The sequence below is a fragment of the Myxine glutinosa genome, chromosome 1 (genome assembly GCF_964187855.1).
Source record: "Myxine glutinosa chromosome 1, kmMyxGlut1.1, whole genome shotgun sequence".
Classification (NCBI taxonomy): Eukaryota; Metazoa; Chordata; class Myxini; order Myxiniformes; family Myxinidae; genus Myxine; species Myxine glutinosa.
In genome coordinates this window covers 369,979,193-370,004,172 of record NC_136261.1, presented here as the reverse complement: position 1 = coordinate 370,004,172, position 24,980 = coordinate 369,979,193, and the positions used below count along the sequence as shown (strand labels likewise).

General features: G+C 45.6%; 1 protein-coding gene and 1 long non-coding RNA gene across 2 annotated transcripts in view; one reads left to right on the top strand and one right to left on the bottom strand.

Moving 5' to 3' along the window:
• LOC137419545 (uncharacterized) overlaps nt 1-24,980 on the bottom strand; it is a 221,935-nt gene that overhangs the window by 110,558 nt on the left and 86,397 nt on the right. The gene's annotated exons all lie outside the window — the stretch shown is intronic.
• The window catches only part of LOC137419316 (dynein axonemal intermediate chain 1-like), a 59,757-nt gene that overhangs the window by 339 nt on the left and 34,438 nt on the right, over nt 1-24,980 (top strand). The window contains exons 2-9 of the mRNA XM_078771048.1: nt 35-151; nt 10,175-10,234; nt 10,514-10,633; nt 18,497-18,581; nt 20,339-20,456; nt 20,603-20,646; nt 23,007-23,245; nt 24,822-24,911. Of these exons, the coding sequence (XP_078627174.1) occupies nt 35-151; nt 10,175-10,234; nt 10,514-10,633; nt 18,497-18,581; nt 20,339-20,456; nt 20,603-20,646; nt 23,007-23,245; nt 24,822-24,911 (873 nt within the window). The remainder of the gene's footprint in view (nt 1-34; nt 152-10,174; nt 10,235-10,513; nt 10,634-18,496; nt 18,582-20,338; nt 20,457-20,602; nt 20,647-23,006; nt 23,246-24,821; nt 24,912-24,980) is intronic.

The following is a 24,980-nucleotide window of genomic DNA, read 5'->3' as shown; positions in this document are numbered from 1 at the left end:
GGAAAAATAATTTGATCTTCCGTGTCTTGCCTAGAGTACAGACATGAAGACGATTGGTTCTGAACAGCCTGATGCTCAACAAGACCCGAGATTTATAAACAAGTTCAATTACAACGAAAGAGGTTCACAGACCTTCGATATCCCACGGCAGGTAATGACCGCACGTGCACACTTGACAACATTGCAGCAAACGTTTTTTTTTTTTTGTATACAAGATCGAGGCTCATGAAAGAGCTAACATTAACCACACAAAAATCAAACAGACACATAAAACATATAATAAGGGGAGCGGTAGACAAGATGGGGAGAGAGGGGGAAGGACACAAACACAGCATTTGAGAGCAGGGACATCAGGAGATCTGTGGGAGGGAGAGGGTTTGGGGGGAGGAGGCGTGGGACGTTTTACACACACTTTACACACACTATATGCAGTATTTAGATAGGACTAGGCCTCAAGCTGTGAGCGCAACAAGTACTCAGATGTCCTTGTATTGGGGGTCGAACTCCTCTCTCTCTCTCTCTCTTTCCTTCTCCCTCTCTCCCTCTCTTTTCCTTGTTCTAAAACCAATTGATTCTCCGAATTGGAAACCCTCCATCAAGTGGTTCAATTACGGTTGTCGTTCTTATTGGTTGTCATGTTTGTGTTCTTGAAACAGATTAATACTGTTGCGGATCTGCCGCCGGCCTTCTTCCCTTACCAAGGGGGGATTAGTCCCCTTGACTTGACTGACCTGGCGCGACCCGAGAACTATTCCCTTCTGAGAAGATCCCTTCCGGACAGCGCTAAATAGGGTTTCGGGACCAAATTCGCTGTTACCTAAGTACTAGCGCTGCCCTAAGTACTAAGTAGCGTACTAAGTGCCCTAAGTAGCGTAGCTAAGTACTAGCGCTAAGTACTAGCGCTGCCTAAGTACTGTAAGTACCTAAGTACTAGCACGAGGAAATAAGCCTCGCACGAACCACGTTTGTTGGTGATACGTCGAGCGGTTGCTTACACGTGATCCGTGCCGTTATAGATGGTGGAACCCGATTCAAGCGGTTCTATTCATACCACGCTTAGCCAATGGAGAAATCACGGAAACGACCGAATCAGAAGGAAGAACAGAATTTATTTACACGATACAAGGATTGGTAGAAGGAAAGGGACACAGAGCAAGCCTTATGCAGTCTTACTTAATACACCTGGACAAACCGGCCCGTCTCACACACACACTCACATGGGGATTGCTGATGGGCAGGATGATGTTCACCAGCGCGTCCAGCAATGGCTCTCCTGTAGCTCTCTCTGGTCCCCGGTACGTCCCGTGAAGATGGAAGCAGGAGAAGGCAGGAGCTCGTAGCGTGTCGCCTGAACAATCGGGTTATCTCGGGGCGCACGGTAGAGGGCGGACTTTGGCGCGACTGGCGGTTATCCACTCGCTTATTCACTCGCGGTTATGGCCGCGATCACTCGCATGGCCGAAATGCGCTATATTCGTTACCGGCGCGTCTGGCTGCGCCCGCGTACATGTGCGGCCAACGCCTCTTCCTCTATCCCCTGGCGCGCACGTTCTATTGCGAGGGTCAAAGTTCAACAACGGCGAGTGATGCAAATTCTCTGGCATAGTCCTTTCTCCTCAAGTCCTATCGCGCCACTGGTGCAAGTCCAGTCCTATCGCGCCACTGGTGCAAGTCAAGTCCTATCGAGGGCTTTTCATATGGGCTTATATAGACCCGCCCCGCGAACCTTCTGGAACTCACCAGACTCTCTTCACCACGCCCTCTCATGCCATTCCGCTCGAGCTCTGATTGGCTGGTTCATTCTTACCGCCCCCACTGCTGCTGCGCCGAGCTCAACCCTCCTGCACCTTTTGAGGCCTACCTCATGTTACTCGACTAGTGGACAGCCAAATGGGGCAGGGGATGGATTGCGCCCATAGAGGTAGAATGGAGGTTGGAGCAAAATGAATGTAGGGCCTATTCTCCTGTCTTTACACAACGCAGGTACTAAGAGGGGAAATGGCCTATTCTTACACATACTAAGACATAACTATACTACAAATGGGCCTATATGTTGCTCGTGTGACTAACTATGGGGGGCAAACCTTTAACCTTTAATGACTTCAATGTGCCAATCCCAAAACCGCAGCACTGCCCCCCTCCCTCGTCAGACTCGTCCCTGAGTCGAAACCACACAGGTGTGAACGACAGGTTTTGAGAAAGACTTGGGACTAGTTTTTAATTACATGTGACACTTAGATGTGGTTCCCCTCTAACATTTACTCTAACCCCGTGTATGTGACAGTTTTACAACACTAAATATGTCCCACCTCATGCGTTGTGTAACTAACTAACAGACTCGCACCCACAACTAACCGAATTGCAGAATTAATTCTCAAACTACACATAAAGCCGGTGGGTAGCATCTTATTTACAATCACAAAACCTAATTATTTACATCTCTACAACCCAGGACCTGTTATTTTTGTGGAAAGAAGATTGGAGGGGAGAAAAAGCACAGCAATGCACCAATACACCAAAACACATTCATCAATGCACAGTTCAAAAAGTTCACCATTTGCTGCTGGGTCGCATCTTCTTCTTGCTTCATCTTCTGTGTGCAACAAAAACTTAGTTCTTCTTTCCTGGCACACCAGAATAAAATGTACAAGAACCCGTGTTCGTTTTTATTTGTCAGCAGGGCCAACCTTATGTGGTCCAACGGCGTGACATTGATGCCACTTAAAACCAGTGGTCCGAAGATGAAAGGCAAGTTTGCAGCAAACGACTGCTCAGCAAAGTGTACCGCCACAAAACGTGTGGTCCATGTGTAACATGGTGCAGCAAAGTGTCTGTGCACGTGGAGCAAAGTTATAATAAGGGGTATGGCAGCAAAGTACAGCGCAGTTCATCTGCACGGGTGTAGCAACACGCAGCCGCACATGTGTAACAATGTGCAGCTGCACAGGTGCATGAAGTACAGCCACACAGCTCAAAGTTGCTGCACACTCCTCCAAAGTGGGTGAGGAGGAGAGACAAAGCACAGTTAGCAAAGGAAAGGGCGCAAGGGTACACCAGAACACAAGGTAATGCAACATGAGGGCGCGCGGGAGAGCGAGCAGAGCAAGCTCGTCCCTAACCGTTCGTGCCCCCCCTCCCCCCCATGTCAGCTTACACTACCCTTGCCCCTCCCTGTATTTACAAATTACAAATCCGTCTCTATGTCTTGTCTCCCATATCCCCCTCTAAACCAAATTCGTCGTCCAATCCCTCCCAAGAAGGAAGAGATGGAACCAACATTATGTCTCACCCACGTCATGATGCGTCTTTCATTCCAAATCATCTGCAAAACTTGGTGTGGAGTTCTGTCACCTTGGTGAGTGCATGTGTATGGTGCGAAGAGATTTCATCATAACTATCCTCTAATAACATTAACTCTTAAACTACCCGGGGTCTTGCCCTGCCAATTGGCATCTTTAAACTATGTGGTTCTAAAAACCTGATTCCCATTGACCACCTGGTGCCCTACGAATTTGGGTCTCACTCCCCAATTTTTCAATCTGTGCCTTTGCACAATTTCGGGGCTGGGTCGTGTGGCTCCACTAGCAGGTCTACCTACCTGCGCACCTCTGCCACTGAGGTCGCCACCCGAGCTTCCCTTGCTCCTTGCAACTACCTAAATTGGGGAAGGCCCCTCCTGGCTCTCTCACCCCCCCCCTGATGCCCTCTCTGGCATTGGGCTACCCGGGTCCTTCTCCTGGATCCGCGGGCCCCATTGAACACTACTCTGACTCTAACTGGCTCCCAGAGCCTACCTGCGGCCTCACCTGGCCGACAAACTACCAGTTGCGGAGTGCTCCAATAACCATACGCACCAACAAAGTCCACACGCCCAGCCATTCTATGGACTCATGCACCCATCCAAGCACTTCCTGCTACTTCCTGCACCACTGGTGTCAATATCCAACAATTTACCGAAACACTCTACCTGACTTTACACTACCCTCCCCGGGTATTCGTGAAGGGGTCCATCTCCCCCCATTCATTCCTTCTCACCATGCATTCCACACCTTCTATCCCGCACCAAGCCTTCCACACCAAATATTTTCACGCACACCAAGTTCTCTTGCACACCTCTTGTGCTCACACACCTGTTCCCCACTTGCACACCATGCAAGTCAATTCACTCAACAGAATTCCACTTGTCCTCAATACACCACTCATACACCACCTCTGGTTATCCCCAATCAATGCCTCATTTGCTCAAGCTCATCCACACACAGTGATTCCCATTCAATTCCTCATTTGCTCAAGCTCATCCACACACACAATTTCTCCACACTACTACACACACACAGCATCAGCTAACTAACTGATTTCCTCTAATACTCGTGCTTCCCCATTTTCCCTTACACTAAGCACTCCCTTCGTCATGAACATCCACCTAATCTAACTACGTCCCCTCTACCTGTACAAAAGTCACTACTTAAATCTTGTCCCTACTGTCATCCTTCTAAATCCCTAACTATATCCTTGCCTGCCCTCGGCTAGTTTTCACTGCCACCCCCATAATCTACTGCTCATGTGCCCCAAAGACATGTGAGGAATGGCGAAACCACCACTCCCCCCACGCAGGGTACCATTCGCCAACACTATGGCTATTCGTACACTAACTCCAGCCTCTCGGTGCGGAAATACATTTTCACAGCTCCACTTCGAAAAGCCAAGCGATGCATGCGGGTGGTTGGTCTACTGTTGGTTGGGTCCGTCCGGCATTTTCGATTCAGGGGAGGAGGTTTTGTTGGGCCAAGGTTCCAGGCGCCATCTCTGCGCAGAGCCTTTCGGTCCCATGCACGATGGCCCAACCATCCACAGGCAGAGCACCGCACCCGCCAGGGGGCGCAGCTCCGACCTCTCCTTGAACTGTGCCGAACGCCTTTCCCGCCAAGGTGCGGCACCGACCATACAGGGCGGGGCCCAGCACGAATCGTGCACGCCGCCGCGGCAACGATCCCCGCCGATCCCCCCTGCACACAAAGCACACCACGCACCGAGGGCTTGTGTCAGCTATACGTCGCCCTAAATGCTCCCCCAGTCTGCGTCGATGCCCGGGCCGCGTTCTCAACACACGCGACCCGCTCCACTCTCGCACACCGAGGTGCTCCAGCGACTCCCATACACCCCCTGCATTCCGTTACTGCACTCGCTTGTGCATTCTCTTCCCTTGCACACTCAGGTGCACACCACTCAGGCGCACTCATGCCATTCGCACACTCCATTATCACACACCCTCGTGCATATCCTGATGCTCTCATACCACTCGCACACTCCATTACACACTTGGCCATCGCACACCCTCACGCACACTCTTTAGTTACACACTCAGTAACAACCACAGGTGTGCACTCCTCTGGTACACACCCAATCAGCGCACACTTACCCATGGGTGTGCACTCTCCTGTTGCACACCCAATCACACGCTCTGGTGTGCACTCCTGCACACTCTCCACAACACGCTCTGGTGTGCATCCGCTCTCACTCTCCTCGTCCATCGCACACTGTTTCACACTCATCTCCGACACACTCTTCCCACTCACCTCCGACACACTCTTCCCACTCACATTCCGTCGTACTCTCGCGCTTCGGTGCGCACTTTTTTTGCACACGCGTGCCATTCACTCGCGTACATCGTACCACGGACCTTTCACGAGCGCCCGGGTTACGTCGCGATCCCAAGCGCGCCAAAAATGTTTTCGCGCCAAACACTTTCGCGCCATACACACTCCTACTCACCTTTGGGACCCTCTTCCATGGCAGCACCTGCAAACTTTCATTTTTGTTAGGAAGCATGACATCACAATGCAAATCCAGACTTTGAGTGAATTCCATTTCGACCTCCCGTGATACATTTCCTAACTCTGCCGTCTCTTCAGCCCCAATTTCGACTATAATTTCTTTGTTCTCGACGACCGCCGGCGCCAATAAAATTTGCTTTTCCAATTCGGCGGCCGTCGGCTTTTCCACACCCCGAGTCGCGATTTCTATCCCCTCGGTCAACTTGACTGCGCTCGGCTCTACCTCACTCTCCCCGCGTTTCTCGCACCGCGTTACCTCGTCGCGTACCAATGCGACCTCTTTGCTCAACATGTGATCAATGTCCTCCCCCATTTTTTTAATGTTCCGGGTGAATTTGTCCCCCAATTATTTCCTCTCCCGGGTGGATTTGTCATTCTGGGCGTCCAATTTGTTTTCCAACCGCTCACCCATTGCATCCATTTTATGCTCCGACTTGATCATATAGGCCCGCATTTGTGCCATAAATAATTGGAAGTCCCCTGACCCCGTGGGCTCGGCACTCACCGCCACGTGCGGGGCGCCGCCATTTTCTACCTCTACAGCCAGCTCCTCATCAATGTCCTCTTCTTCTCCTGATTCTCCCTGGGGGTCCTGGGTCATTGATTCTTCGTTATCTACCTTCTCTTCTACCCCCACCAGCATTCGATCCCTTTGGCTAGCCATGGCACGAATTTTATTTTGGTTTTAAAAACTAAATTTCGATCGCTCGTAATTTTGGGCCAAATTTGTCCAAAAAAATTTGGTTGGGTTCCAAATCCAACTCCTGACACCATTTGTTGTGCATCTGCCACCGGCCTTCTTCCCTTACCAAGGGGGGATTAGTCCCCTTGTCTTGACTGACCTGGCGCGACCCGAGACCTATTACGTCCCTTCCGGACAGCGCTAAATAGGGTTTCGGTACCAAATTCGCTGTTACCTAAGTACTAGCGCTGCTCTGAAGCGAGGAAATAAGCCTCGCACGAACCACGTGTGTTGGTGATATGCCAAGCGGTTGCATACACGTGATCCGCACCGTTATAGATGGTGGAACCCGATTCAAGCGGTTCTATTCGGACCACGCTTAGCCAATGGAGAAATCACGGGAACGATTGAATCAGAAGGAAGAACAGAATTTATTTACACTATACAAGGATTGGTAGAAGGAAAGGGACACAGAGCAAGACTTTTGCAGTCTTACTTAATACCCCTGGACAAACGGGCCCGTCTCACACACACACACTCACATGGGGATTGCTGATGGGCAGGATGATGTTCACCAGCACGTCCAGGGATGGCTCTCGTGCAGCTCTCTCCGGTCCCCGGCACGTCCCGTGAATATGGAGGCAGGAGAAGGCAGGAGCTCGTAACGTGTCGCCTGAACAATCAGGTTATCTCGGGGCGCACGGTAGAGGGCGGACTTTGGCGCGACTGGCAGTTATCCACTCGCTTATTCACTCGCGGTTATGGCCGCGTTCACTCGCGTGGCCGAAATGCGCTATATTCATTACCGGCGCGTCTGGCTGCGCCCGCATACATGTACGGCCAACGCCTCTTCCTCTATCCCCTGGCGCGCACGTTCTATTGCGAGGATCAAAGTTCAACAACGGCGAGTGATGCAAATTCTCTGGCACAGTCCTTTCTCCTCAAGTCCTATCACGCCACTGGTGCAAGTCCAGTCCTATCGCGCCACTGGTGCAAGTCAAGTCCTATCGAGTGCTTTTCGTATGGGCTTATATAGACCCGCCCCGCGAACCTTCTGGAACTCACCAGACTCTCTTCACCACGCCCTCTCACGCCATGCCGCTCGAGCTCTGATTGGCTGGCTCATTCTTACCGCCCCCACTGCTGCCACGCCGAGCTCAACCCTCCTACACCTTTGGAGGCCAACCTCGTGTTACTCGGCTAGTGGACAGCCAAATGAGGCGCGGGATGGATTGCGCCCATAAAGGTAGAATGGAGGTTGGAGCAAAATGAATGTAGGGCCTATTCTCCTGTCTTTACACAACACAGGTACTAAGAGAGGAAATGGCCTATTCTTACATATACTAAGACATAACTATACTACAAATGGGCCTATATGTTGCTCGTGTGACTAACTATGGGGGGCAATGCTTTAACCTTTAATGACTTCAATGTGCCAATCTCAAAACCGCAGCAATACTTTAACCCATCTTCGTATTACGCACATTAATGGCATAGTTGCCAACATTGAGAGAAGAAGAAAGGCGTGGATGGAAAGGAACTGTCATGCTAGAGAGCAAAGCAACCTATGGGAGAGGAGGATCTGGGAGCTCCCAATATAAACTCAAATTGAAACATAAACTCAGACTTGGCCATGACCTCCTCTCCAATACAGACTTTGGTAGATTGATTGCAATGTCCTCATGTCACTGGGACACTTGGGTCCTCACACTAAGATGGTGGGCTTGGTGGTAGATCACTGTCTTCGCCTTCACCAACAGTTTCTGTGTGTGCAAGTACTGCACATACGACTCATGCATGCGGCTAACGCAACATTGATACAATGTTTTCCTTTGAGTTGCATCATGTCAATCAACCAATGAGAAACGTTCTACATTTCAGAGGTCAGTAATGCTTATAAATGGGACAGCATTTGTATTGTCATTTGTTGCCACGTACTTTGAATAGTAGCATGTAATATAATAACTTGTAATATAATATAAATATAAAATATAATAAAATATATTTATATAATATAATATAATAATATAAAATAACATGTAACATAATATAAATAATAAGTAGCATGTAATATAATATAAATATAAAATATAATAAATATATTTACATAATATAATATAATAATATAAAATAACATGTAATATAATATAAATAATAAGTAGCATGTAATATAATAACATGTAATATAATATAAATATAAAATATAATAAAATATAATTATATAATATAATATAATAATATAAAATAACATGTAATATAATATAAATAATAAGTAGAATTTAATATAATAACATGTAATATAATATAAATAATAAGTAGCATGTAATATAATAACATGTAATATAATATAAATATAAAATATAATAAAATATATTTATATAATATAATATAATAATATAAAATAACATGTAATATAATATAAATAATAAGTAGCATGTAATATAATAACATGTAATATAATATAAATAATAAGTAGCATGTAATATAATAACATGTAATATGATATAAATATAAATTATAATAAAATATGTTTATATAATATAATATAATAATACAAAATAACATGTAATATAAAATAAATCATAAGTAGCATGTAATATAAATAACAGGTTGAGATGGTTTGGTCATGTGTTGAGGAAGGATGAAAGTGACTGGTTGAGAAGAGTGATGGAAATGAATGTAGAAGGAAGTAGAGGATGGGAAGACCGAGAAAGACTTGGCTAAAGATTGTGGAAGAAGAAATGCGGGTAAGGGGGTTAACAAGGAGAGATGCAGAAAATAGGGCAAGATGGAGAAGATTGTCATGGGGACCGCAAGGCTAACCCCCACTCTAGTAGGGAAAATGGCCTTAAAATGCCTGTTGTTTGTTTGTTTGTTGTACTTTGAATCGTAGTTGTCGCCAATCAAATACAATGAGATTACGGATATGATTTTTCATGCAGCATCGAGGGAAACCTCCCGAAGGCCGACAGAAACATTTCACATCATGAAAATATATGAATAACTTCGATGAGACATATTATTTTGTGAAAGCGGTATTTTACTCTATTATTAGGCAATAAAATTGGTAGGCTTTTCAAGTATACAAAAAGCGGTAGACTACCATCAAAAGCGGTCGATTTGGCAACAACAGACTGTTTGTCCCATCTGAAAATGCTCCTTGTTTGTCTGCATAGTTTTCCGAAAACCCTCAACTCTTTTATTTTACTTTGGGCCAATCACCGTTGCTCTTCCATCCAGAGAGGCCTTGTTGGTTTTTGGGCCCGATCCTTCCCCTGTCGTGTTAATTTAAATAAATAATATTTTTCGTCCTGTGTTGTTATCTCAAACTTTGTGATTTATTCTCATGGGGGTTCCGTAAGGAGCGTCAGTCTGACCTCAGAGCTGTCGATGACCTGAACAGTCAATCGCGGATATCAGCTGAGACGCTTTGGGAAGCAAGGTTATTTTGTAATGACATCATTCAGGTATCGCACAAACATAGAATTATGATTGAACTTTCTTTTCCATCAGCAGCTAGTCAGGTGGATCACTACTAGTCAAACACCTGAGATTGGAGAGGGTGACACAACCAGGGCTCATTAAATCCTGTCCAGGTTTGCACCAATTCCTGCTCCAAATTTGTGATTTTATTTATTTATTTCCTTTTACCTGACAGGAGCGGGCAACCCAGGTAGAGACTGCCCCGAAAGCAGACTTCTGTGGCACCGTAAACAAGGTACGCACTCTCTCATCAGGTGCTGGCTCAGTGGGTTCATATCGAGACAGGTGTTTATACACCATAATGGGAGTGATTAATAAATAAGTTATTACCCATTCGATGTTTACTCTCATTAAAATGGAAAAACGTTCAAACATGCTCAAATGAACAAACATGATAATGAAAGAAAACATGCATCTTTTAATTATACCTGTTTACATATTACGTACAACAACATTGCTCACACACACTTATTGAGTGGTACCTGTATGCACTCATTCATTTGAATGTACACAGTGGAAGATATATGAAGCGTGCAAAGATGAGATGAGGAAGAACAAGAACACGAAGGAACGAGGAAAGGCAATCACCTCCTCCAGCAGGGACAGTAAAACGCCCAGCTCGACATTTGTCCAGGTGAACCTGATTAAGATTAAATAAAGATGTTGTACATTGCAATGATCCTCAACAGGTGTGCACAAATTATCCAGTTGATCAGTGATACCTTTTATTTTTCCATCAACTTTACCAGTGTGATGATGTCGGGAGTTGCAATGAGAAATAAAATGTTAAATGGAAGGTGAATCGCCGCATTAGTCATGAAGTTACCTGTATTTATACCTCATGTAAAAACTTTTACAAAACGAAACCCCACGTGTGGGAAATGGCAAAAACTTGCTTGTATTTTCAACTCTTTTGGATTATCTAGACTAGTGAGATACCCGTGCGGGTGGGAGGCCGGAAGCGAACAGGCAATGCAGATACGGCGAATGCTAAAACATGAAACCAATAAATTCCACATTCCTGTAGCACCTTCAGTCGCACGTCAGACATGGACAGCAAGTTCGTGAAGGACTTCCATGAAAAACGTACTCGTTCGCAAACAAACGGGTATGTTCACATATAGAAACATCGATCGTGGGTCCGTGGCGAATCTGCATATGGTGATCCGCGAAGTTCACATTTAGAAAGTATAAACCATCATGGCATGTCGTCATTCACTTGAACTCGATATCTCTTTTTTCATTCCAAACAACATAACTCCAATTAATCACAAAATAAACTTTTAACAACATTGTTAATGTTTCCTTCATTGTAAAAACTACCAAGTCAACAGTTTTTTGGTTTTTTTTGTTTGTTTGTTTTTGTATACAATATCGAGGCTCGTGAAAGAGCGAACATTAATCACATAAAAAGTCAAACCGACACAAACCGACACATAAAACACAAAATAAGGGGAGCGGTTGACAATATGGGGAAAGAGGGGGAAGGACACAAACACAACATTTGGGAGCAGGGACATCGAGAGAACTGTGGGAGGGAGAGGGCTTGGGGGGAGGTGGTAGAGGTATAAAACATATGGACACTGCAACGACTTCCAGGAAAGAAGTTGGAATTTTGAAATAATGTATCTGGTGTGAATTAGCGGGGGTAGAAAAGATCAAGGTTTTGGATGGGGGAAGATAAGAGATGGTGGTGAACAGCTGTTTTAAAGACCTGGAGGGAGGAGTGGGATTGAAGGGAGTGGGGGAGTTTGTTCCAGAGGCGGGAGAAAGGGGAATGAAAGAGTGAAGGTGAGCAGCGAGCCTAGATTTTGGCAGTTTAACAATAAGAGGGTTGCTGGCAGATCTTGTGCGACCTGTATGAATATTTGGGGGACAGAGCACAGAGAGAGCTGGGGGAGCAAGGCCGGAGAGGAGACGGTAGAAGACAGAAAGAGCACCAACCTGCCTGTGGTGAGTGAGTGAAAGGCCCTCGGAGTTAGCTTCATTGCAGGAGATTCCAATGATTCTGAAAGCTTTGGCTTCAACAGCGTTAAGCCGAGCTCGGTGTGAGGCAGGAGCACCGGCCCAGAGGGGGGAACAGTGTTCCATTTAGCTGCGGATGAAAGCCTTGTATGTGGTGAGGAGCTAAGGTTTGCCAAGGAAGGACTTCGCACGACGGAGGATGCCCAGTTGGCGACTGGCTTTGGAGGCCAGATTTGAAATGTGGTTTTCCCAGGAAAGATCATGGCAGATAGTGAGACCCAAAAGCTTGAGTGACAGAACTTCTTGGAGAGGATTATTCAGAAAGTGGATGGGATGGTTGTCCAGTCGGTCTTTTCGGAGAGACATCGTAAAAGTGTGAGATTTGTCAGGATTGAAAGACATGTTCCACTTGTTTGACCAGTCTGTGATTTTGTCCAGGTCTGCAGAGAGTGAGGAGGCTGCAGACTGCCGATCTGAGCGATGAGGAATGGAGCGACAGAGAGTGGAGTCATCAGCAAAGAGATAGAGAGGATTTTCCAGAGAGTCGGTTAGATCATTGATTAAGACCAGAAAAAGCACAGGGCCCAGCACACTACCTTAGGGAACTCCAGCCAGAACAGGAAGGGGCGCTGAGAGAAATCCATTCAGGGCCACATGTTGACTACGACCAGAGAGGAAGTCCGCAAGCCAAGCGTCGAGATTTCCATGGATACTGTTGTGGATATGAGGATTGTGTTTTTTTTATTGTGTTTTTATTACTATTGCTTTATTCTGGACCCTCCTTACTCCAGTTATGTAAAAAGGTCAAAGGGCATTCCCATAGTTAGTTCCATAAAGCATACATAAAGGACACTATAATATCCCTGTTCAGTAGTTTATTTCCTTATTCTGTGTATTAGGTTAAGGCTTTGTCTTCCATTAAAATGACACTCCATTGCACCAAGTGAAATAAGATAGAGTCCCTTCATTCCCCATTCCCACTCCCAAAACCTCCATTGCCAAGCCTCAATTTCCAGCTACATCCCCTGCAAGTCTCCATTGCCAACTGCACTGGGCAGTTTGCCAGTTTGTTACAGCTGTGGGTTGTTATCCCCTCCAAAACCACCATTGAACATGTGCTCGGGTCGGGGAAGAAGGGCGTGCCCGCCCATCGTCATCAAGGGTGGAGCCAGAGGGTTGCGCGACCAACCAGGGCCGAGGTGAGCACACCGATGGGCGTGTCCTGAAGGCCGGCGGCTTGATCGCTGGAGGCATTATAAAAGCGTGCGCGCAAGAAGCAAGCAAGTTGGGTCGTCGGTGGTCGTCAGTGGTCGTCAGTGGTAGTGTTGGTCGTCAGTGGTCAGTGGTTGCAACGTGGTTGTCGATGGTGAGGAGTTGTTGGAGAGAGATAATATCCAGGGAAGCACAAAGCCTGCTATTCGTCGCCTTGCTCGCCAAAGTCGGACCAAAAAAGGAGTTAACAGCAAGAAGCCTGGAGAGAGCACGCGACGTCCACGCAGCAACACAGCAGCTTCAGATACAGCATCTTGGGGCCTGGACGGCAGTTTGGAGCAGGGCCGCGAAGGAACGGCGGCTGCCCAACGCGCCGATCATGCTGCAGGACCCATTGGACCTCCCTCTCCCTCCAGCCATCCACCTCCTGCCATTCCTATCATCATCCCCCGTGTAAGTGTGTTCGTAGTCTGTCTTTTGTCTTGTCCCTGGGAATAAGTTAAGCCTGTTAGATAAGCTAGTAATTTGCACTGTGTCTCTAATATCTTCTGTATATTATTTTCTTATCTTTCCTTCTCCTTGGTTTTTTTGAGCCTGTAAATAGTAAATAAATTATATTCGTATTTCCAACCTTTTTGTCTTCTTCTTCACACCCGTGTCGCCTTAGTCTTTTCCCTATTGAATATCTGTGGCGCGATCTGGCCAACATTCAGGAATCGGGTTAGTTGGGGTAACTGTACGGCCGCGGTGCCATCCGCTCGGCAAACACAACATGTTATCCGCGGTCCGTAAAAATACCATTGGAGGAGAGTTTGGTGAGCAGAGCGGGGTGCCAGACCGTATCGAAGGCACGTGATATGTCGAGGGAGACAGCTCTGATTTCCTGTTTGGCATTGAGGACCTCCATCCATTGTTGAGACAGCAGAAGCAACATGTCCAGAGCAGAATGACCTGGTCTGAATCCAAATTGATGATCGGAGATCAAGCCATTGGAGAAGAGGAAGGATTTGACATCCGAAGCAATGATGGATTCCATGACTTTGCTGATAATTGGGAGCAGGCTGATTGGTCTGTCATTGCAAGGATCTGTTTTTGCACATTTTTTGTGTAAAGCGGTAATGTTTGCTGATTTCCAAGATGCTGGCAGATGACCTTGAGCAAAAAAGAGTGTGAAAAGAACAGAGAGAGGGTGAGATAGAGCGACAGAGCAGGATTTTAGGACCCGTGGGCTGATGCCGTCTGGTCCAGTTGCAGAATCAGAGTCGAGGTTTGACAAAAACTTCTCCACCTTGTCAGGAGAGAAGGACACAGAGTCCAGGAGCAGTTGGGTTCGACCTGGGTAAGGTGGGAACAGGGAGGGATGGGTTTGGAGGATGGTACAGAACACATATGAACAAAAGGTGGGAACGGACAGGAAGCCCTAGTCAGAGGTACTCCTGGGGGTGGGGTGGATAGAGGGCAGTGCAAGGAGTGTGCAGAAGAGAGATTTTGATAAAGATAGCAACCGCACCACCAGGACGAGGCTCAGGTCTATCATACCGGAGGAGGGAGTAACCAGGAAGAGATATTAAGGAATCAGAGACATCTTGATGGAGGAAAGTTTCTGTTAAGCAGATCAAGTCTGGATTGTCAGAAGCAACCTGAATGGAGAGATCAGTCAGGTTTGAGCGAAGACCCGGATGTTTGAGGTCCATATCGTTAATGAGGAGAGAGGGGGAGCATCGGGTGCAGGAGAGGGGAGGGGTGGGGTAGGGGCGAATGAAGGATGAGCGGGTGAGGTAGGAAGAGCAGTTAATAGCGTGTCATAGATTACAGAAGAGTTACAAGAAAGGGAAGGATGAGGACAAAAGGTTTGATTGTGATGGGATGAGGCACAGTAAGGGGTTCTTTGAGGGGTGGCAGAGGAAAGTAGAAGGTTGGGTGAGGTGGAGGTATGAGATATAAGGGAGATGAATTCGGGAGGAGGCAGCTTTGAGAATAGGGTGGGAGAGGAGAGAATTGGAGAGTGATGGTAGGGGGGGGAGATCTGAATGGGAGTGGTTGTGGTGGAGTTTTGAAGGGGAGGGGTTAGGGGGAGTTTAGGAGGGGAGAGGCAAGGAGGGAGTTTAGGAGGGTAGGGGCAATGGGGGAGATTTGGAGGGGAGGGGCAAGGGGGGAGTTCAGAAAGGGGATGATTAATGAAAGACAAACATTTATAACAAATTGGGTTCATTGTGATTTTCAAGTTAGCGATCCGTTTAAGAACGATGGAGGAGGGGTGGAATGAATTTGAATTTAGAGCATGTAGTGATTTAGAATTATAAGAGATTGAATATTTTTTTGAAGTGGAATGAGTTGGAGAGGAAATTGAAAAGAGCCTTTTAAATAGGAAGAACAACAGCGTGTTGTAATACACCACTGAATAAAACACTGCAGGGGAAAGTTTAAACATATTTAAACAGAACCGTGAAGAACAATCTAATATTCACAAAAAAACCAATGGGGAGAGGGAGCCTAGAGGGACAACCACGAATCACGTGAACAGGGCAAAAGATGTCAGCAAAACGTACAGGGCAAAACAGATCTGGGGAATGGCGTGAAATGGGGGTGAAACACGTGGTCGAAGAACGAACGAACGAAAAGAACAAAGAAGGAAATGGTGTTTTTTTTGTTGTTTTTTTAGTTAAGATTTTAAACAAGGAAGTATGGGGTGAAAAGACTGGGAAAAAACTGAGAGAACGAGAGTAGCAGGACCGCAATCGACCGCTGAGAGAAAACAAAGCCTCCAGGTAGGAAGCTTAAAGAACAACAACAAGGTCGCAATATATTGTTACGGTTTTCCGCCACCCTTCTTACCCTTACCAGGGGAGGGATTAAGCCCCTTGTTCTTTCTGGGCCTGGCGTAACCGAGAGACTTGAAACGCCTCTTGAAACTTGAAACTTGAAAGACTTGGCTTGAAACGAGAGACTTGAAACGCAAATGCATGGTAGGGTTTCGGGACCAAGTCTCGCTCGTACCTAAATACCCGCGCCGCCACAGAAGCGGGGAACCAAGCCTCGCACGAGCCACGTGTAATTTGAGTGCACCGAGCGGATTGCGTACCACGTGGTCCGTGCAGTCACCATTAATGTTGGACCCCGATTAGAGCGGTTCTATTTGTACCTCGCTTAGTCAATGAGGGAAAACACAAGAACAATCGAATGGAAGGAAGAACACAGGTTTAATTATTATTCCCAATATTATGTACAATGATCGGTAGAAGCAGAGACACAGAGCAGAACTTAAGCAGTCTTATTCTAAACCCAGACTCGGGTACATTCACACTCACACGGGGAATTGCAGGCAGGATGATGTTCAGGCCAAACGCGCCGACTTGGTCATCCAGGAACGGCCCCGTCCGGCTCTCCTTGGTCAAAGCACGTCCCACGATGATGGCAAGCAGGCGGTGGAAGGATCCTCGTAGCGCGTCTCCCGAACAAAAGCAGATGATGATGAGGCAGGAAGGCGGGAAATGTACGCGTCTCTCAGTGCGGCTGGCAGTTACACAGCCCGTTATCACTCGCGTAACTCAATGCACTATATGAGGCTCGGCTTCAAGCTCAACCGAGCGTCACTTTTATATGAGCGCGTATCCTGGTTCATGCGCGTCTTTCGCCGATCTCGTATCTTTCAAAGTCCTCTGCTGACTGCCAACTCACCGCACCGCTCTCTTCAATCCAACTCAGTCCTCGTACCTCAATTGCTGGTGGGGGCTTTGCGCAACCGCTTATATCAATACGCCCCGAACCTTCTTGAACCTTCCAACCACGCCATGTGACGCAGTGCTGCCGCCACACCCTCTGAGCCCTGATTGGTGGCTCGTGCTTACCGTCAGCTTCTCTGCCACCCTCATTCGGTCCCGCCCCGACCCTCCTCGGCCTGCCTCGTGTTATTTCGCGCCAAAAGAACCAAAGGCAGCACAAAGAGGCATGAGGCAATGGAGGCGGGATAAGGCAATGGAAGTAGGAGGAGGACCTATTCTCCTTACTCTACTCAACGCAGAATTAACACAGGAAAAGGACTATGCTCACAAATACTAAGAGATAACTGCACTATCGCGAGGCTACATGTTGTTTGTGTGACTAACTATGAGGGGAAAATTGAACCTTTATTATACAAAACTCAAAACCGCAACAATATCGTGGCACGAAATACTCGACCACTCTATACAGGTATGAAAGATTAACACCGTTAATCTTCCAAGGGACGCACTTTAGGTACACACACGTAAGATAAATACAGTTTCGACAAAAATACAATTGTGAACAATTACTTAACTCCGAATGTGCGTGAAGGTCGGGACAGCTTCGAAAAACCAATTTTTCGGTTTTCGAAAAACCGAAAAACCAGTTAAAAGGATGTTGAGCCGATAGGTGTTAAGGCCTTGGCAAGATCGATGGAGACAGCGATCTGTTAGCGTATACCCCGCCCAAATAGCTATGTGAAATTCTCTCATTTAGAGATTAAACGTCGTTTGAACTTTGGCCGAGGTCATTATTTACTCGTAATGATGTTTATATACGAATCAAAAAGAAGATAATTGGTTTTGAGTCGTCCTTTCCGCATATCTCATGGGATTGTGAGTTGGAGAGACGACCGTGATGGCGTGGAGGGGGTTGGCATTCTCTCAAGCAGGGATTCAACCCATCTTCTTATAAAAGGTCTTTGTCCGAGGTCACCGAGTCCGATCGGTCCAGCCGATCGGTGCAGCCGTTTGTGCGGCACCCAGGAAAATAACGTTATGCGAGAGTCCAAACCTGAAAATGCTGGAGGCCAAAGCTGAAATTGGAAAAACAATATTCCCTATCTTACTCCAGGAGATCCCAGGATTACCCATCCAAAATATCGTTGCGATGGGTTCAGCCGTTTTTGCGGTACCTTCGGATGGACAGACGGACATTTGGTGAATTATAATAAGATAATTCTCCTTGTGTAGAGAAAGCAAACACACACACACACAGATGATATTGATAACACGAAGGGAAAGACCACAACTCTATAGAATAGATAATAATAAACGGACAAAAAGAATAACAAGGAGAGCCAACAGAGGACTCAGAAAATTATACCAAGGGACACCTACTTGTTCTTAGTTTCCTCATTCTGTCAGGCTTGTACATAGACTCTCACGAGCATCTCATAAGAAGTAGTGATTCATCATTCAGGCAAAAAGATCGATCAAGTTCATGTTGTACAGTATGCAGAGTTGTTGTCGACGAGTGTGTGTGGTTGTGAAACATATATACTTTTAAGGATGACAGCCCAGTATCTGACCACATGACCTACTACTCCTACTCCAAGAGCGATGACCTCAGCAATATCAAAAGAGCAGCGAAGATCATAGAAAGAGTGGTGAACATGAACAACTCCGAAGAGATTGCTCAAGGTGAGATTTACCTGAAATGAATGTGATTAAGAATAGATACGAGAGAGGGTAAAATACATTAATTGAATCGTGAACTGAGATCGTGAACTGAAATCGTGAACAATATGAACTGAGAATGTGGGTTGAGGAGAGTGAGAAAATTACATCATGTGGACAATCGGTGTGCCATACACTGTGCTTATTCACTTGTGGCAGCATAGAGGATGCAAAAATGAAACACAAGTTACTCCCAATGGATGAAATTAAGTATAGGGAGAGAGAGAGAGGAGTCTGTACGGGTTGCCCGGTTCGAATCCTGTGAATAATGTCAAAATGACCACGACCGTCACTCACCCCAAATACTCCATGTCAGATCTGCATCTGCCAACTACAGATTGGAGTCCCCGAAGTGGGTGAGGGACACGCGGATAGGCGATGATGTGACTGATCTTAATCTTCAGCTTTGCAACCGAAGTCACGTGATGTGATCATCTGGTGGTGTGGAGACTGCAACCAATCCACCTTTAACCAAATTTATGAAGCCACAAGGACAACCAAAATTCACCGAGAGAACAGGTCATATCCATACACTTACCAGCAGTGGGGCTGCCCAGCGCCACCTGTGGGAGGTTAGGGAGTCGCATCCCAACTGCCTGGCTGAACGAGCTTTTCAATGTGGTTATTTTGGCCATGAAAGAGTAACAGATAAAAGCGCAAAAACACGCAACCAAAATTACTTATTAGATTAAATGATCAGGATTAAATAATTAAATTGATATATGTGGGAAAATTACATGCCCAGACCAGGAATCAAACCCAGGTCCTCTGGAAAACTGTACCAGTGCTCTCCCATCTCAGCGATCTGGGCATGTAGTTTCCCCACATATATCAATTTAATCCTGTTTATTAATCGAATTGCTTCACTCCGCCCCCAGTGGTGTTTCTAATAGAGGACATGGATTTGTTCCCCCATTGGAGGAAGACCCTCTCGTGTCCAGGCCGTTGGGTGTAATAAAATTTGTTGTAATAAAACACCGATTTTTAAAAACTTTTTTTAAAGTTAAAATGTAACTGAAAAATAAAAGATACGTCGTAAAAACCCGGCCGGAGGTCTGAGGGAGGTGGTGTACTGGGGGCACATCTGCTCTGTGAGGCTGCAAGTTCAACTTTCCCATCCAGTTTTTGATAAATTTGTATTGACCTTCCCTTCCAGCTCGAACTGATAATTTCAAATAAATATTAATTTGTGTTCAGTTCCTTTTTATTTATACGTGTTGTTTTCTGACTTCTGATTTACAGTACATATTCAATTAGAGCACAAAATCTATTTGTCCGCCCCATCACCATCCGTTCCATACCCCCTCCACCATTCCCCCATTTCCCTCCACTAACCCCCACCCACCATTCCCGCCATCCCTCATTCACTGAGAAAGCAGACATGGTCAAAGAGGCCTATCCCTCTGAAGTGACGTGTGGTGAGGTGCGCGGAGCGCACCGAGTCACGCTCTTGTATAATGATGTAAACATGAACCGATTCAATTTTGGGGTCAGGTGGTCAAAGGTCAGAGGTCATGTCGAGTAAAAATGTGATAACTTGAGAGCAGCTGAATGGATTGAAATCAAACTTGGTACAAGTAGTATAATGATGTAATAATGTGGGCGGAGGCATATCAGTCGACGTCGTGATGTCGAAGAGTGTTGTTCTAGTTTTCTTAGATTTTGTGTTCTCGCCCGGGAATAGCACGGGTACTTCACTAGTATGAAATATTTATTTACAGATTACAGGTACTTTGAAGATGCATCAGATGATTTTCGAGGCACAGCCGGTACTCTTCTTCCTCTGTGGAGTTTCTATAATGAGAAAGTGAAAAATATGGCTGTCACTGCACTTTGCTGGTATGTAGAAGCACGCACGCACAGAAACACACACTTATGCCTATTTTGTTACCCGTCTTGTATTTCCGTCCCCTACTGGCACGTGTTTCGACACCACTCTTATCACTCCTCTCTTCCATCTATGGCATTGTATCCAATCTGCCAAGGAACCCGCATTATGAAGACCTCATTGTGGCTGGATATGGCTCATGTAAGTGTGCTACATCACCTTCTTTGAAATTACGATTTCACTGATACAATGCTACTATGACAGCATTCCATTGTTACCCTCGCCAGAGGAGAGGGTATTGCATTTGAGTCCGTTTTTCTGTCTGTTTGTTTGTCCACGCAGAATAAATATGATTTCCTCTGCAACCGTTGGTCCGATCGACAGGACATTTTCACCATAGGTGCACCTCCTCCTGTGTAATTTTTAAATGATAATTATGACGTCATAGGTCACGTGGTATGAGCGCCATCTTGGAAAAACCTAAAAACTTTGCACCAAAAATATAACATATAAAACTCTATATTCCCGAAAGCGCTGCATATCATTGAGACATCGCTCATTGTAAATAACTCTCCATGGGGAATAACATATGTTAATGATGATGCCATAGGTTCCTCCATTATGAGGTCATAATTCGACAAGTACAAAACTTAATCCGATCAAAATTACATTTCTTGAGCGTCATCTATGGATAAATTGGTGGAGAAATTTTTTCATGAGGTCATTGGTCACGTGGATGGCAGCCATATTTGTTGAAACAAAAGCATTAAAACCACTAAAAACACGTCCCGGTGAGGGTCTGCCATCTCTGATTGCTCTTTCTTGTTGGTATTTTTGTTTCATCCTGTAAATTATGGGGGTATGGTATGTATGTGTGGCACAGCCTGATTTGGGGGGAGACAATGGGGTCAAACCCCCTTCCCCTCCCCCAAACGGGATGATTTTATTTCAGTAGTTCACAATTAAGATAAGAAAACACTAAATCATATGCACCCACAAATCCTAAAGTGAGTGGCAAAGTGAAACGGAGTCACGGCAGATATGGCGGTATTTACAGAGTGTGATGTGACTGGCTGCATCCTTTTCAAATTACATTGACAGTTAGCTACAGTATGTGACATGTGAGGGAATGGGACTAAACGCTAATATAAAACTTAAGCGATTAAAGTTTCAGTTGAGTAGAATGATTTGGTGGACCTATCCAAAGAAAAGCTAAATTAGGAAGTTTTTTTTTGTGAAAGCAACTATTGAAGCACTGGCGGATGATTCATGGCAGGGAACTAGTTCATATAGCACCTCACTTGAGAAAAAGGGCATGGAAAGGGTCTTTTCAACTCTTGATTTGTGTTTCCGAGCACAATCTACAGGGTGGCCAGAAAGTCCCTTTACCCCCACTAAATTTCTCGTACCTTTTTCCCTTTCCCTCTGCGGATCTAACGACTCCATACAACCCTTTGTGGGGCTTCATCAAGGGGAAAGTGGCGACAAACCAGTATTGGGCGATTGAAGAATTGCACGTTGTACTCGTGGCATCTTTCACACAAGTGACTCGCCAAATGCTACACAACATGTTTAAGAGGACTTGGCGACAAATTCAGTAGTGCAGGGAGATTGACGGAGCACATACAGATACAATAAATGATTAATTAATTATTGTAATTACTGCCCAATGAAACCTGGATATTAAAATAGTTTAAGAACGAATGCTTTACTGGAGCGACTTACTGGAGTAAAACGACTTTCAGGTCACCCTGTATATTTCGTACGAGCTGCGATTTTGGCTAAATCTTGACATTCTACCACCCTAAGAGCATGAGCAGCAAATTTGATTGGCCGAGATGGTGTAAAATGGCATAATATTTTGTCTAAGTACTGTTTTAGCTTACCTGGAGGTTCCTGGAAGTGCCTGCAAGGATATTGTGTCCTTCAATGTTAGATTATGACGTCACTAAAAACAGTATGTTTTCCTGTTTGGATTGATTTGAAATTTCGTTTTCGTTTGGAATGACTTTCCTCGCTTTCAGGGTTGCAAGTTGGTAGGACACCACCAAGTCAGGTCAACCTACACCATTACCCATGATGGTTTCTCTCTCATGCACCCTCCTCTACCCCACCCCAATCTATTTGCAGGTTGTTATGTTTCCACCACGCCTCCTCTATCTCTCTTCCTCCTGTTCTTTCATCACCTTGTTATATCCATTAATTGCCCAGATTCCCACAACTCGGTGTGTTACCTTCCCCCTTCCATCACATTGCTATTCTATGAGCCAAGGTTGTCTCCACAGAAGGCTAAGGGGATTAGCATGACCTTTCCTTTACCAGTCCAATCAATTTGATGGTTGTCAGGGATGGTAATCCAAACATCATTTTGCTGGGAGGTCAAAAATTAACAACACAGTCGGTAGGACAATGATTGCTTTATATCAAGGAACCTATATCAAGGAACACATTTGCATGTGAAGTTTTGATGCATGTTACCCTCAACAATCCCACACACCCCAGGTAAAAATAATATTGAATCCTTCATTCATTCTGCTTATTCATTCCCTCCTCATCCTCAGTTGACAGTAAAAGAGAGTCGGATGGGATACTCGTACTCTACTCTTTGAAGAATCAATCTTTCCCTGAAGCAATGTTTCCCATTGAGAGCGGAGTCCTTTCCATCGACATCCACCCCACTTTCGCTCACCTAGCCGTGCTAGGTTGCTACGATGGATTCCCGATCGTGATGTCTCTTCAGAATGAGCTGACGAGTCAATACGCATCAAAAAGAGGAGTCCATGGGGACCCCGTATGGCAGGTATTCATGTTCAGATCATTTTCACTCGGTGATTAACATCACTTCATTATGATTTCACAACAAGGTAGACCACTCTAATGCACAGTCAGAAGTTCCTTTCAATATGACGTTTCCCGGTTCGTGAACAAGCACAGCCTGCCAAGCGCTTCACCTCTTTCCAGGTTGAATGGCGTGAGTAATGAAATTGGTCATTTTAAATGTCCGTTTTTCATCACATTCCTCGCCACACGTTCAACAGGTTTGTACCCTCGGACCTTGCTTATTCGTGGGTACATGTAAATCCGCGAATATTGAAACCCGCGAATAGTGGGGCATTGTTTTAATGGAAAAAGGGGGGATAGGTTCCCAAGTCACGAAAATCCATGAATAGAGAGGACCAAACCATGAATAGAGAGTCAAAATCCGCGAATGGTGAAGCAAATCCTGCGAATGTCGACGATAATCTGCAAAGGTTTTATAAATATCGTATGTGAAGCTAACGGCTCGTGAAATTTTTTTTGCGCCCCTGAAAAACCGCAAATTTGCGGAATACGACCGCGAATAGGAAAAAAAACCCCGCGAATGCACGAAGCACGGCCGCGAATAGGAAAGAAAACCCCCGCGAATTTGTGGAACACGGCAGCAAATAGAAAAAAAAAACGCGAATTCGCGGAACATAGCCGCGAATAGAAAAAGACCCCGCGAATTAGCGGGACACTTTTCCGCGAATAGAGAAACAGGTCGCATTTTATCACCCGCAAATACCAGGGTCCGACAGTATTTAGAAATTGCCATTCTGGCAGTGGATTTTGGGAAGTTTTATGGAAACCTACTGCTCTGGGTGTATTGCTATTTCGGGGACAATGAGCTATGAACATTTCATGAAGGTGAACCTTTTGAAAAAAACAGGTGATATATATACAGGCAATTTATATCAGATCACCCTTTAAAAACTCATCCGTGTATTATTATATTCCAGTTTGAGTTAACCTTCTTTTCTTGTACACAGCATATGGCTGCTTGTCGTATGATTGCAAGGGAGCACAGCCTCCTGTAGGTCTGGGCAGGGCTTTATTTAATTTTATTTTTGCACAACCACGGTCCCCGAAAAAGACCAACCCCCGCTTTGCGGGTAAAATGGCCTCTAAACGGTGGTTTATACAAAGTCTGAGCCATGGAAGAGCAGGGAAGGTTATGTGACAGAAGGAACGTAATGTTACAGAATGAAGATAATGTGACGGGATGACAGGTGTACCTGACGAGCATGAAGGGAAGGGCTGAATGAATGATGACAGACAAGGGGAAAGTGGGGAAGAACATATAGTAACCTGTGAGTGGGAGAGCTTGGATAGGGAAGAGTAAATGGGGTAGAGAAGATCATGGACGATTACTCAAGTTCACTTTTATTTTAGAGTTCACTCATTAATTTACAGAACGTTATAAAATGGAGCAAACCATAAGTGTTTTGGGTTTCAACCTGAGCTCACATCATCAATTCTATTATTGTTTCATTGTTGCCGTTCTTCTAATCACTGCATTTAATATTTTCATTCCTTCTATGTTTATTCTCTCATTCATTCCCGAATTGTCCAACCAGGTGAAATGGCAGCAAAATGATATGGATGATCGTCTAAGATTCCTCTCTGTTTCCTCCGATGGTCAAGTTGTGTACTGGACGATGCGAAAGGTTTGTTACATCATTTAATTTTTAGCCTCGTCGCAGACGCTGCTCATAGAGTGCCCTCTGCTGTTGTTG